General features: G+C 35.0%; 1 protein-coding gene across 2 annotated transcripts in view; it reads left to right on the top strand.

Annotated features, from left to right (window-relative positions):
* The window catches only part of NDFIP2 (Nedd4 family interacting protein 2), a 45098-nt gene extending 32321 nt beyond the window's left edge, over positions 1–12777 (top strand). For both annotated transcript variants that reach the window (XM_063149511.1, XM_063149512.1), the window contains 4 exons: positions 2915–3039; positions 6079–6145; positions 9246–9351; positions 11229–12777. In XM_063149511.1, the coding sequence (XP_063005581.1) occupies positions 2915–3039; positions 6079–6145; positions 9246–9349 (296 nt within the window). In that variant the 3' untranslated portion in view covers positions 9350–9351; positions 11229–12777. The remainder of the gene's footprint in view (positions 1–2914; positions 3040–6078; positions 6146–9245; positions 9352–11228) is intronic.
* The last annotated feature ends 592 nt before the right edge of the window (positions 12778–13369 follow it).

A 13369-nucleotide genomic window follows, 5' to 3' on the forward strand; every position in this document is an offset into this window, starting at 1 on the left:
ACAACATAGGGATGAAAATTATGAAGAACTTTCATTGCAGTAATAAATTGAGACAGGAATTATACAGGAATTTACTGCAGCAACTCTTACCAGATGCAGTGTAAGCTGGTAAAGCTCAGAGCTTGCATGGCTGACAGAAGATACACATGGATGCACATGATGGAAGAAGATACACAGATGGGCAAATGAGGCTGATCTTGATGTAGAGAAAAGCAATTGGAGGGAGTTGCAGTCTGCTCAGAAGATGCATTTTTGAAAGTAAATATTGTATTTCATCACCAGAATGAAACAAGGAAAATGATTTTCAAAGTAGTGGTGGGACATGAGATGTAAGAGAGAAGTAATGGCAAATATGGAAAACGTGTAGACATTATAGTTGCCTTCTTAAGTTTGTTAAAATGATGCAACACCAAGGCAGTTTGGGAGAATCTCCCTGATTGCCTGTGTTTTAGAGCAGTGGAAGTTACATCTTCCTTGTGCTGCTGACACACACAAAAATCTGAAGACACAGATTTTTGCTTAGGTCCTGACTGTACAAGTTTTCTAGCAAATGGTTGCAGATAAAAACTTAAATAATGAGATTTTTCTTCTGTATGTACTTCAGTTTTATTGGAATATGTGAACTTGCATAGTTTACAATTTTTATAACATTGTCTTTTTTGCTTGTATTAGCTACTTATGTAACTTGATAGAACAGCAGACTGATTAGAGAGAAAAAAACCCTACTGTGAACAGGACTGGAACATGCTGATGCCTTTACTTTCAAGAGTTGGGCAAATACCTTGATGTTAAACATCCATCAAATACTTATGCAGTGACTTATGCATTCTATTTTGAATATTCCTTTAGTTCAAGTTGAAAGTAAGGTAAAATGGTTAGTGCTCGTTTTTAATTATAAAAAGCTATTTTTCCCCTCCTGTATTTATGATTGGGAAATCTCTGATTTTTATAATGCATTTACAAATGAGTTGAGGTAATTAAAAAAAAATATATTAAAATTGTACATATTCTGAGAATTTCTCTAGTGCTCATAGACCATTAGAAACATGTGAATCTTGTGGTTTTTTTAAGATACCAGTCTTTAGGTATACCTCACCATAATAAAAGTCACCCTTGGTAGCTTGAGTAGTGGGGAGAAAGAGCAGTGAGCTCTTATGCTGAGGCAGGATCAGAGAATGCATTGAATAAGGAGCTTTTGAAATCTGTTACTGTTAAAAGATGGTGGGTTTGGAGAACTTGCTTAAAATAGGGAAATCAAAACAATTTATCTAGGCTCTCTCAAATGTAAATGTGTCTTAGAAAAATAGATAAATGTTGGGGTCACAATGTTGTTCTGTAGGGGTGGTTTTTAGGAGGAGTTGAATTGGTTTTGTTTGTTTCCTCTGCATATGCCAGTTTGGATCAGCATTTGCTCAAAGTTTTGGGTTTTTTATTTTGTTTCTTGGGGTCCTTTTAGATTTAATTGTATAAAAGTAAGAATTCTTGTTGCCGCCATCTTTTACCCATGCCTCTGAGCAATGCAAGATGTTTTCTCACTTGAACTAAATAACTATTTTGATGTGAAATCCTCCAAAACTTTTGGAACTTCCACGTGTTTAAAGTTCATGGAATCCTGCTGCAGTTTCACAGACTTGATTTTGCATTTGTGAGCGTATCATTGCATCTTCATGTAGATTATTGGAAAAATTTTAATAAGGTTTTAAAGTATAAAAATAATGGGGTTTAATAGATAGTATTTCAAAATGCTTTAATTAAAAAAAAACTATTAAGCAATTTTCTGTTCCTAGTTGTGTGTTCAAACTTTAACTGAAGAGACAGACTCATTTTTCCTCTGATGATTTAATGCCTGAATTTCATGTAGCTAAGTATGGGATTTTAAACACTGAGAATTTGTTGGCAGGGGTTTTGTTCCATGCTGCCCCTCTTTGCTTCCTCTTTAGCCTCCTCTGTGATTCTTATGTTTACTGTGGAGTTCCCTAATGTTTTCAACTTTCCACTGTCATATTCTCTCCAGAATTCCTGAGTTACCTTCCTCTACCAGTTTCTCCAGCTCTTCTGTTTGGCGGCTCTCTTTTTGGATGCCCTCACTGATTTCTAAGCTGGGTCATTCCCCTAATTGTGAATTCTCACAGTCTCATATAATGCATGCAGCCTGAAGTCAATGCAGATGATGATGCTGATTGCCAAGTACATATGCAGATATGAAACTTTAAATTGTTAAACTGGGGGGTTGTGTAAAAGTGTTAATTGAAGCATTAGTGGTAGTTATGCTCAATGTTCTTTTTGTTCATTGATTTTTTTTAACTTGTGTAAAGCTGCCAAGGCTACTTATGTCTTATGAATATAGAGCTAAAAGAGAAGGCATAAATATAGATCTAAGAGACTCATGAAACATCAGCTTCTCAATTTACCTTCATTTCTACACTCAGTTTTTGGAACAAGAGTGGATACTTTTATTCTGTTAGATCAAAAATGGATAAAGCTAAACATTGCAGCCTTTATACATGCACATATGTGTGCATGTAACTATATTTTTGGTTATAAAGGTGCAGAACGGGTTTTTCTTCTTTGTTTTAATCCAAATCTTGTATGTTATAGTCCTTTTTGTGAATTTACTTTTTATGTCAGTATAATCTGGTTAGATGTCTATGGCAGTATAATACTTTCTTTTATGTTGGAATTTTCTCTAGTGTAAAGTCGTAGGTTCCAGCCTGTTTACCATTTGCTTTGTCATTAAGTGACTATACTGGGGGAATGTCTGGGTTCAAAGTCAATCTCTGAAAGCCTGAATTACCGGAAGAGAATTAACTGACTGTGTAAGCATGTCCTTAGTAGTTTAAAAGTGAAATTACTGTGAAGTCTGTTTGCTTAGCTCTACAGATTAACAGAAGCTACTGTTTCTTTTATTTTATAGTGGCATTTATTTTCAACTGGATTGGATTTTGTTTATCCTTCTGTATAACAAATACCATAGCTGGAAGGTATGGTGCAATCTGTGGATTTGGTCTCTCCCTGATCAAATGGATTCTCATTGTACGGGTATGTTTCTTGATTCACACAATACAGACTCTGTACAACAAACACATAATTTATTCAAGGATATAGTAAGGGAATTGAAAACCACTATTTTTTCTTTTTTTTACTTGACATAGCATTTGATGTTCACATTTCTAGTAAAATAAATACCAAATGACTCATTCCTTGTACAAGTATTTAAAAGTCTACAGAAGTGGAGCAAGTACCTAAAATATCACTGGTATTATAGTGTCATGCATGAAAGATTTATAGATGTCTTAGACTGTTGGGAAAGGAATATAAGAAAGCATTTCTTCCTTGTATTTGATTCTTTTATTCCTTGAAAGATACATATGGGACCAAGTCCAACTTAAATATGAAGTTAGTCACATTTTTACAATATTAAGTGCTTGAGTCTTGATGTTTTCACTGCAAAACTCGATACTTTTCCAAAAGGCACAGTAGCTGAATGCAAGTTACTTAGCTAAGTGGATGTTAGATGAAATGTAATGGTGCTTTCTGACCTTGAATTTGGCTTATCTGTGAGACACAACATTTAAAATCCTGTCCCATTTAATGAAGAAAAAGATCTTGGATAACTTACATATCTTTCATATTCTGCCACCAGTAATCTTTTTTTAAATATTTTTTTCTCAGTGTATGTGTTAGTAATTTGACTTAGACTTAGCATGATAGTAAAAAAATTGTTGGAAGATTGCATGGTCCTTCCTGGATATGCACAGCATCCTTAGAACTTTTTTTTTAATTTCCTTTTTGCTCGTTCAGAGCAGGGAAATGCTGCTGGACCAGATGTGATTCTGATGTATTTGTTGGAATTCAGGGGCTGGGATAGAATATATCTTAATAGAGAGAGAAAACATAAATTTTTCAGCTATGCTTTCATTTGGGATATTTTCAGCTTCCCTTAAGGCATACTGAACAGAGGGCAGAAATTGCTCATTGTGTCACTTTTATTATTCCTCTCTGCTGGAAAATGTGCTCAAAACAAATATACAAATTAATATATGCTAAACTTCCTTTAGAACACAGAATTACTGTGTTCTAGACTATAATTAAATTATTGTATGTAATCCATTATTAATTCCGAAATATTAGAGCTGGCCAATTTCAAGACCTCAGGGATGGAGTTTTTCATAATGAAGATCATAATGTTCCCCTATTGTCTCCCTTCCTAGAGACAAGAGCAGAAAGCTCGTGAGGTGTGTGTTGACAGTCATTTTAATGTGCCACACAAGCAGGCCTGTGTGCACCAAATTGTTCTGTCCTTTTCTTTCAAGCTCTTCCTTTTTCACTCAGGGTCAGTAGTACAAAACTTTTTAGTGTCTAAACAGCCTGAATTAATGTGTGCTTGATGTGTATCAGTTTTTACTGGGGAAAAGGAAGGGGGTAGGACGAACAAAAGCACAATTTTGCTATTGGGGAGGTTCTGCAGCCATGGCTGATTCTGCCCAAGGAGAGTAGGAGAGGGGAGCAGTGCACGTGGGCAAGTATTTGATTGTTGGTTTTAGTGAATCTTCTTTTCAATTAAATTAAATTGTAACTATTAGAAAAGTATCTTGATAGGTTTGTGTGTGTATGAATATAGATATATATTTATAAGCACACAAAGATATAATGTTTAGAGAATCGAAAATACTGACTAACAAGTGAGATGGGATCAATGTCAATGTGTTGTCAAAATCCTAGGAATTGCGTATTTATATATGGATAATGTAAAATACCAATTCTTTAGTTCAACTTAGCAATTCTGTTTCTTGCTTTTTTTTCTTTGATTGATGGTCAAAATGAATACTTATACTCTTATATAAGTATACTCTTATATACTCAAAGAGTTCACATAATCTGGCTCAAAGAATTCACATAATCTGGCTTTATTCTGGAGCAAACATGTGGATTAATTGAAGAAAAAACCACCTTTATCTACAGTTCTTTATATGTCTTAGATTTTCATCTGGTTGTATATGAGGCCCAGTATCTTTTGTTTGATTGGGGTTTTTTTTGTTGGATTTCTTTGTTTTGTTGTTTTTGTGGGGATTCTTTTGTTTGTTCAGGGTTTTTTATTTCCCCTCCCATACTTCTTGTTAGATATACTGAAATGTCCTAGAAAGGGCAAATGGGAAGCACTAAGCACAAAAGTCAGGATGCAGTAAACATAATGAATGATGGCAGGGTAGAAGCGTATGGGAAGTGTGCAAAGCTGCTGAGTATGTTATTTTCCTCCTCTGGCAACTCTTCACTCATCTCCCCATTTCTACTTTTTGTGGGGGTTTTGGAGACTTTTGATTAGCCTTTTTATCAGTGAAGCATGAAGTCTGGAGTCTGGTAAAGGCACAGATACCTGTCTCCAGTACGATCACACCCTGCCCTCCAGCTGCCTCCCACATCACCGGGAGGACAAAGCTGTCTGCCTGGTCACTTGCAGGAACAGTTGAAATGGCACTTCAAGGTTCATTTAGTTGCGTTCAGCTCACTGCTGGGAACTGAATGCTGGTTTGAAAATGAAAAGACTTTAATGAGTTGGGGGTCTTTATGGGGCTGGTATTCATGGCAGCGATTAACAGTAGGGGGTATACAGAAGGTCAAAAGCTCCCCTTTTGTAGGGTCAGCAGAACATCCCTGTCTGATAAGATTAAACTAATGTGGCTTTTCGTGTTAATATCTAAAGCAGCAGGCTGCTGTAATGTGTTTGGGATGGCAGGCACTGAGGGGAAAAGGGGAAAATCAACAAGTGGTGACTCATTAGAATAAAAATGACAGATTACTGGCAAATAATACAAGAGTGTTTTCATATATACATATATATTTTACATGGGTACACACATGTATTTTTTAGAGATTTTTCATTACTTTGCTGCAAACCAACAGGTAATAGAAATGTTGTATTTGTGTAATAGACTGCTGTACATATACTAGTTTTGAATTTTAGTAGGATATATTTATTTTAACTTGCTCTTTCCTCCTTGCTTTCTCTATTTGCATAGTGCATTAAATATGTCTTAGTCATCTATCTTACTGCAACTAAGCGTCCTCTATGAATTTCAGTTTTCAGATTATTTTACTGGATATTTCAATGGACAGTACTGGCTTTGGTGGATATTTCTTGTACTTGGTAAGTGGCAGTTGAATTAATTTCTGTTTTGATGTGGAGGTACTCAAAGATGAATCATGTAGCTGTAAATAAGAGTTTTGTAACATGTTTAGCTATGTGCTTTTCCTTAGCTGGTGATAATTTTGTTTTGTTTTTATTTCCATACTATTCATGAGGTTATTGGTAACCATAGTGGTGTTATTGTGTGAACTGTGGACTATTCAAATACCCTTCAGCTCAAAAAATTTTGTTCTGCATAAGGGATTATGTGTAAAACCGAGACTTGTAACTTGTGCTTTTTAAATTGCTTCTACTGTTCTTCTACTTCTAGGGGTGCAGAACTGTGTAATGAAACTTTGGCCTTATGTGATAAGTAGTAGTTACATGTATAAACCTATATGTCAAGTATTAAATTTTAAGAAATGTGTCTGAGCCCAGGAAGGTGGAGTCTGCTGTCTTGTGCACAGGTCACAAAATGTCCTTTTTGAGTCCTTTGAAATGCAAACTGCATCAGCAGTTGCTCAGTAGGATGAGAGAATGGTTTCATGCTTCCTGATCACAGTGGTCCCATGATGTCAGCTTTCTCTTAAGAGCTCTGTCTCCCCGTGTTTCAAGTCTGATGCACATCAAATTCTACTCTTGTGTTTGTTTTTAATGAAGGTATACCAAAGCCCAACCACTATAACTTTTCTCCAAGTGTGGATTTTGTAATTTGGATATGGAATCTGGAATGATTTTCTTTTACAGAAGTGAATGCTGCTATGCATTTTAATTTCTGTTTCCAGCTCTGGAAGCATGGTAAACTGTTGCTGGTTCAGTAGGTGGCACTCTTCCCTTTGAGTCAATTTATTCAAGTGGCTAACAGCAAATGTTAGAATGAAGCATTGAGTAAGTTAAGAAAAAAGACCAACTCTGAGATCTTCATTGTGACTCACTATTTATTTTGCAAGAAATGTCAAAAATCTTAAACAACATTACCTAAAAATTTCTCTATCTGCCTCTTAGTAGCGTTTAAGGGCATTCATCTCTAATGTCCACCTTTCTCTGCTATTGTGCACTTGGTTGCTTGATATACATAAAACCTGCAAATGTTTAACAGCTCACAGCATCAGTCCCTTGAATGCTTTTGTATTTTTTGAGGTTATTGCATTGAAGTAGGTGAAATGACTCTTTGCAGGCACAAACATCTCCAGATAAGTCTTTAATTAAAACAAAGCCCGTGGTGCCCGAAATTGAGGTTTGACACCTTTTTTCATTAGGATAAAAACAGTGTTCTTCCCCTAGTGCTCCCTCTATGGAAAAAGCCGTCATTTTTCTTTTTACTGGTCTTTTGCACATATTCAGGAGGTAGCTCACTTTTATTTGGGAAAGCCTTATTTTTGGTCTGAAGTGTTTGAGGATTTATTTTTTCTTTAAATCACAAGTTGGAATAAAAAGCACTCTGAGGCATACAGTGTGCAGCTGGCAGTCAGCATTCCCTTGTCTTATGTAGGTTTTGCATGAAGTATGCCAACAAAATTTTTAAACTGATGAAGTGGCTTTATGGTATTTCTAGAACACCAGAGAAGAAGTCTACCTTAAAAAGCTATTTATAATGACATGGAGGAGTATTATCATGTCATGGGAACACTGCCAGCCAGATCTGTGTTTTGTTGTTTTGGATAACCTTTTGTTAGAGCACACAAAGTACTATGTCCAGCTTCTCTCCAGAAGTGAATGAGTTGGAGTCTTTCTTTTGCATAGCCCTTTGACATCCTCCAGCCCACCTACTGCCATCTCCTCTCTTCTGCTGTTCATCGATCGTTTCTGCTCGCTTTCCTTCTTTCGACAGCTGGAAAAATCTGCTTGTGCGTCGCGGAAGAGCAAAGTGGTCTACTTCCAAAGAGCTGTCATGTATCAAAAAATTGGAGAGACACATTTCTAAATTTCAAATTTAAGTGTTAGCCAGTGTTTCTTATTGAGGATCACATGGAAAGTGGAGTGGTTTTTCTTTCTTCCTTTAACAGAGAAATGTAAAATATGGGTTGAACTTGGACTGATTTTCCAACGTTTATGATGCCGAAAATACTCTATCAAGCACCTAAAGAGCTGCCTGCCCCCATTTTGCTGTTTCAACTTCTTTTCAGTTGAAAGGGGGACTGTCTCTGGTAGCTTTTGGGTAGCAAGTTTTGTAGCAGACTTGCAGTCAAGATCTTACTGAGGAAAGCTAAAACAATCATAAACAAAAATCATTTAGAGAGGAATTGATTGTTACAAAAAATCGAGGGCTCATCCAGGATAGCAGGATGGAAAAGTGCATCATGTAGGAAAGAAAATAATTAAATCCATTACTGAATTTGTAGAACCTCAGTTTAGATTTTCATTTGAACCTTTGGAGTTTTAATGCACATGTGTGTATCCACATAAGCATATATCTTCAAGGTGCCATTATTGGAAATGTAACTTCTCTGTGACTATTATGTACATCTTTTTCCTCTTAGCTGAAATATTCTTTCAAATGCAATGAAATGTAAATAATTTAAAAGATTTTGAAATTTAGAATTGACAAAAACTGTAATATTGACATATGTTGAGTAATTTTCTTTGGCAATTGTTCTTCCTTCTCTTGGACTGGTGTTTTTTTACAGATAGTTAAATCTCAAGTCCTAATCTACTATAATTCATTACTGGCTTCTTGCTAGAGCAATCCTTACTTCCTTATTTTTCCCTCTTTTGACTCACAGTACATTTATTGTGCTTATTGCTAAAGGTACATTTTGTGAAGCAGATACTCTTCTAACACACTAGTAATTTATTTTGAGAGCTCTACTTGAAAAGAGTTTGCAAAACAGATTCTTTTATGTTTCAGGATTTTTTTCATCTTTGTAAGTATTTTCAAGCAGTCTTTTTAGCTGATGACACTTGAAGTCTAAATCACTAAAATTGGTGGAAAACCTTTCATAAAATTGAATTCTTGCATCACAAGATGAAAGCTGACTTAGTTGTTGAATTTGTGAATGATAAATGAAGACTTCAATTTACTTTGTAGGCTAGGTTTTAAAAATTATGCGAATAAGAATAACGTGGGATATTGTGTATTTATATTAATATACTTAATTTTGTGCATTTTCTACACTTCCAGGACTCCTCTTGTTCTTTCGAGGCTTTGTTAATTATCTTAAAGTCAGAAATATGTCTGAAAGCATGGCAGCTGCTCACAGAACAAGATTTTTTTTCTTGTACTGAAGGTAAGCCATTTTTAGTGATGAGGTTATCTTTCCCAGGAAAATGAAGAAGAAAGAAATATTAGAACTAGACAGTCAAACTCCTGTCATGAAGCAGATGTTGCATGGTTTTTGAACATCTGTCACGAATACTGTGTATATATATTCTTCATGGGCTTGGATATATGTGAAGTTTCTTACTTGAAAGCATCCTCAATGCCTCTAGTTGGCCCTGGAACTAATATTCCGCAGCAAATATTAGGAGGAATATATTCTTCCTAAGAAACAGTATCTGCTGCTGTCAGGATACTGTCCTTTGTGCTGGAAAAACTGGCTTTTGTAGTCAACCTGTCGTCAGCAAGTTAGGAAGCACTCATCTGCCTGCATATTAAATCTGGTTGACATGGGTCTGAACATGCAAACAATAGTTGAGTACTGTCTCTCTTTACATGACTGGATTAAGACAGTCATGTACAAGTATGATTATTGTGTATGCAACAATGTGCTTTATGTATCCTTCAGGTAGCTGACTAATCAGCCTGGCACATATCCACTCTTTTTTTTTTTTAATACTATTTATCCGTTAAGTGGATTTATTGGACTTCACTATGTAACTTAAACCAGGGGTCCTTATTTGCATTCAACTTTTTTTTTAAATTTAAATTGCATGACAAGATAAATTTAGCCTAGAAAACGTATTGCAGCATTTTCAGTTCTCTGCACTTAACTAAAAAATGTTTAAAGACTATATTTTGGTATACCTGAGAAACTATGTTTGCTGTGAAAAAAAAAAGTATTTCATAAATTTTCTTCAGGATTGATCACAGGATTTGATCAATTTTTTTTTAATTAAGCTGCAACACATTTTCAAAGTCTGAAAACAGAGACACTATTTGACTGGGGGAAAAAAACCTGATTCTTTTTACAGAAGACGAGCACAAACATTTAAAAACAGCTAATGATGAATGTGTGCTATACAATATACACTTGATTATGAAAAAAAAATCTGCTAATGTAACTATGACATGATGTTTCTTTTAAATTTGCTTTTTTTCCCCCAAATTATGCAGTAAGTTAATTAACTGAGATGTGTATTGCTTTTTGGCATTCAATATAAATTAGCAACTACATGGCAGCATTGCCTTTTTGCAACAGTTAGATATGGCTCCTTTTCTTAGTGTTGTGGTAACCTCTTCAGAATACTGTAATTTGTAGATGTGACTGAAAATATCTGTTAGCTTTCAGTACAGTAAAGTTAAAAAATACTGTTTTTAAAAAGAGTTGTTAGGACTAAATGGTATTTGAGAACTGTAGTTTGAAGAGAATAGTGAAAGTGTAGGGTAATGCAGTCTGGGATTCCTTGCTCTTCTGCAGTTAAAATTCTGTGTTGGGAAGAAGTGCTGTTTAACCCAGGACTTACTGAAGTTAATGAGCTGTCCTATCAGAGTTCATCTGGCTTTGAATTTTTTCTTTACCTGTAAGCACTGCTGAGATGCATGGGTTGTGGGCTTATAAGGTCAGTGGGTTGTTTAGAGAGATGAACACATAAATATTATGTTTTTGAAGCATCTTAAGTACTGGAACAAGAAGTTCAAATTAATTGCTATTGCATTTAAATGTCCTTGGTCTTGCATAGACAAGTAAGCTCCTCTAAAGTGACTCCTCTACACTAATTCTTAGTTTTAATAAAAAATAACACCCCTACAGTTTGAAATATTCTCAGGTGTTCTTCTGAAATCATAACAGAATGACAGAAAATGTTTGTGGTTTTTCTCCCATCCTGTCATGGGGGGTAGGGAGGCTGCTGTTTTGCTTGCAGTTCAGGTTTGCTGGTCACTTAGCAACGCTGCTTCTGGTGAGTCACGGCGATGAACTGAAGTGCAATTTTTCTTTATCTCCAGACTGCATCGAACAGACATTCCTTTCCTATGCTGGTGTGAAACTTCCAGATGATCTCTAGCCCTCCAAGTTAATAAGATAGAAGACTACTAAAACCAGAAGACAAATTAATGAAAATATGGCTTCAAAAATGAATGACAGGATGGCTTTATGATCAAGTACCAGTTCTGGTCATTCTAGTAAATATTTATAATTGCTGCCTTTTGTTTTAGCACATTTGTATATGTGCTTGTTAAAAAGATAGTATTGAAGTAAGAACAAACTATCTATAAGTATAGATTAGGTACAGTCAGACTCAGTTAATCTGTGCTTGTTGTATCTGAAAGATTTGAGTGGTAACTTGTTCCACAGCTTGTGTGTACCACTGACTTGGCGATCTGAACTTCTGAGTACAATGAAATGCATTAAATGATTCAGATTAACCAGTTTAGACAGGTTTTTTATATAATTTAGATTCATCTAATGATTGTATAGAACATTTTTAAGTTTACTAAACCCCAAAATTCCTCGTCACAAACTTATATTCGCCAATATTTTATTGAATTCAGCCCAATATACTGGTTTGTGCTAAAACTGATACACTTTGAGTCCCCTGTAAATAACTCTGCATAAATGACTGTTTTAATTGCTTCTTAGGAAATATGTCAAAATATATTTTGTAACAGCATATTCTCTAAATTTTGTTTAATCCTAGAGCTATATACATATTTTTTGTTAATTGGCTGTTAAAGGTTTAGTTAGTAGTAGATGTAATTTTGGAGGCTTGCATTCTTGAGGTCACTATAAATACAACATTCACATTGAGTGCTTCTCAAAAAAAATCATACAACTACTTTATAATGCTTCTTTAGAATAAATACATTGCCATTTCATAAGAACAAACAAGTTTAAATGCAAGGTAATTTGGGAAGTAATCTATGAAGGGAAAAAAAATCTTTTAAAGCTCTGAAAGTAGAAAATGTGTTTTACTTATCCCTTTATTCATTTAAGGAATGCCATTATGTTCTTATAAATATCATCTCTTTAAGGGGTACTGTCTGCAGTTCATGCACGTGTAGTTTCTTTTAAAGTTTGTGAAATTTATGCTTCTTCTTTAAATAGAAGATGACATCTCTCAGTCCTTTGTACAACTGGAATCTCAGTTGCAAAAATACATTGGCTGTTGGTTGCACCTTTGAGGAAAAATGTACAAATAGTTTCCTCCATTTTTCTTTTTAATTACAATTCTGTTTTTTTATTACTAACGTTAAAAACAGTGAGGTTTATGTTGTGTTAAGCTAGTGCTGTATTGAGTTTTGTATCTATAATTAATGTTTAAAATATACATATGTAAACATTTTCATTTTCCTAATCTTTCAGAGATAACTGTTAGTGACTAAAACTTTAGGGGCACTTCTACTTCTCAGCTTTTTATGGAAGAAGAAAGTTAAGTATTATGTTCAATATCGTATTGGGATTTCCTTTTAAACTTCTGTTTGTTTCTGTGTTCTTTTGCATTCATTGTCCAGATGAAAAAGAAGCGAATAATAAAGCATTGCTTTGTTTTGCTAATTATGACTTAATGCTTTTTTGGGGTTTTTTTGTACTCCATGTTGAGAAATGTACACTGCAGTATTTGTGTCAACATGGAATTACAGACAAATTGCTTGACAAAATAGGTAGTAACCAATCCTCCCTGCTCCTTTTCATTTCATGTTTTATGACAACAAACTGTGAGGACGTTTCTTATGAAGAGGTAATGCAACCTTGCAAAGCAGGCAATATTTCTTCATTTTCTATGCTTACCAAAATCAACTAGCACTATTTTTCAACTATATCAATTTTCCCATATTAAGTAGCAATTTCTGGTGGAATTACTTCTGTTCATTCCATGCATTTTATAGGAAGCTTCATACACATACTTTGTATACTACCTTGGAAAGAATCTCATTTGGTCAGAAAGAATATGCAGAGTTATAAATGTACACGTTATCTAATCCTCTGTAGTTGATGCATCAGTTTGGAAGCCTGAAATCTCATCAGCAGGAGGAAGGGAACTGGGACAGTATTTTCAAAGACTCTGCAATCTATTCCAGATGTGTCAAATGCTGCATATTTTCCTTGCTATTTCCTGTGAGCTTGGTTTGGAGCAGCTGGCTCTGTG

The sequence above is a fragment of the Melospiza melodia genome, chromosome 2 (assembly GCF_035770615.1).
Source record: "Melospiza melodia melodia isolate bMelMel2 chromosome 2, bMelMel2.pri, whole genome shotgun sequence".
NCBI classification, from domain to species: Eukaryota; Metazoa; Chordata; class Aves; order Passeriformes; family Passerellidae; genus Melospiza; species Melospiza melodia.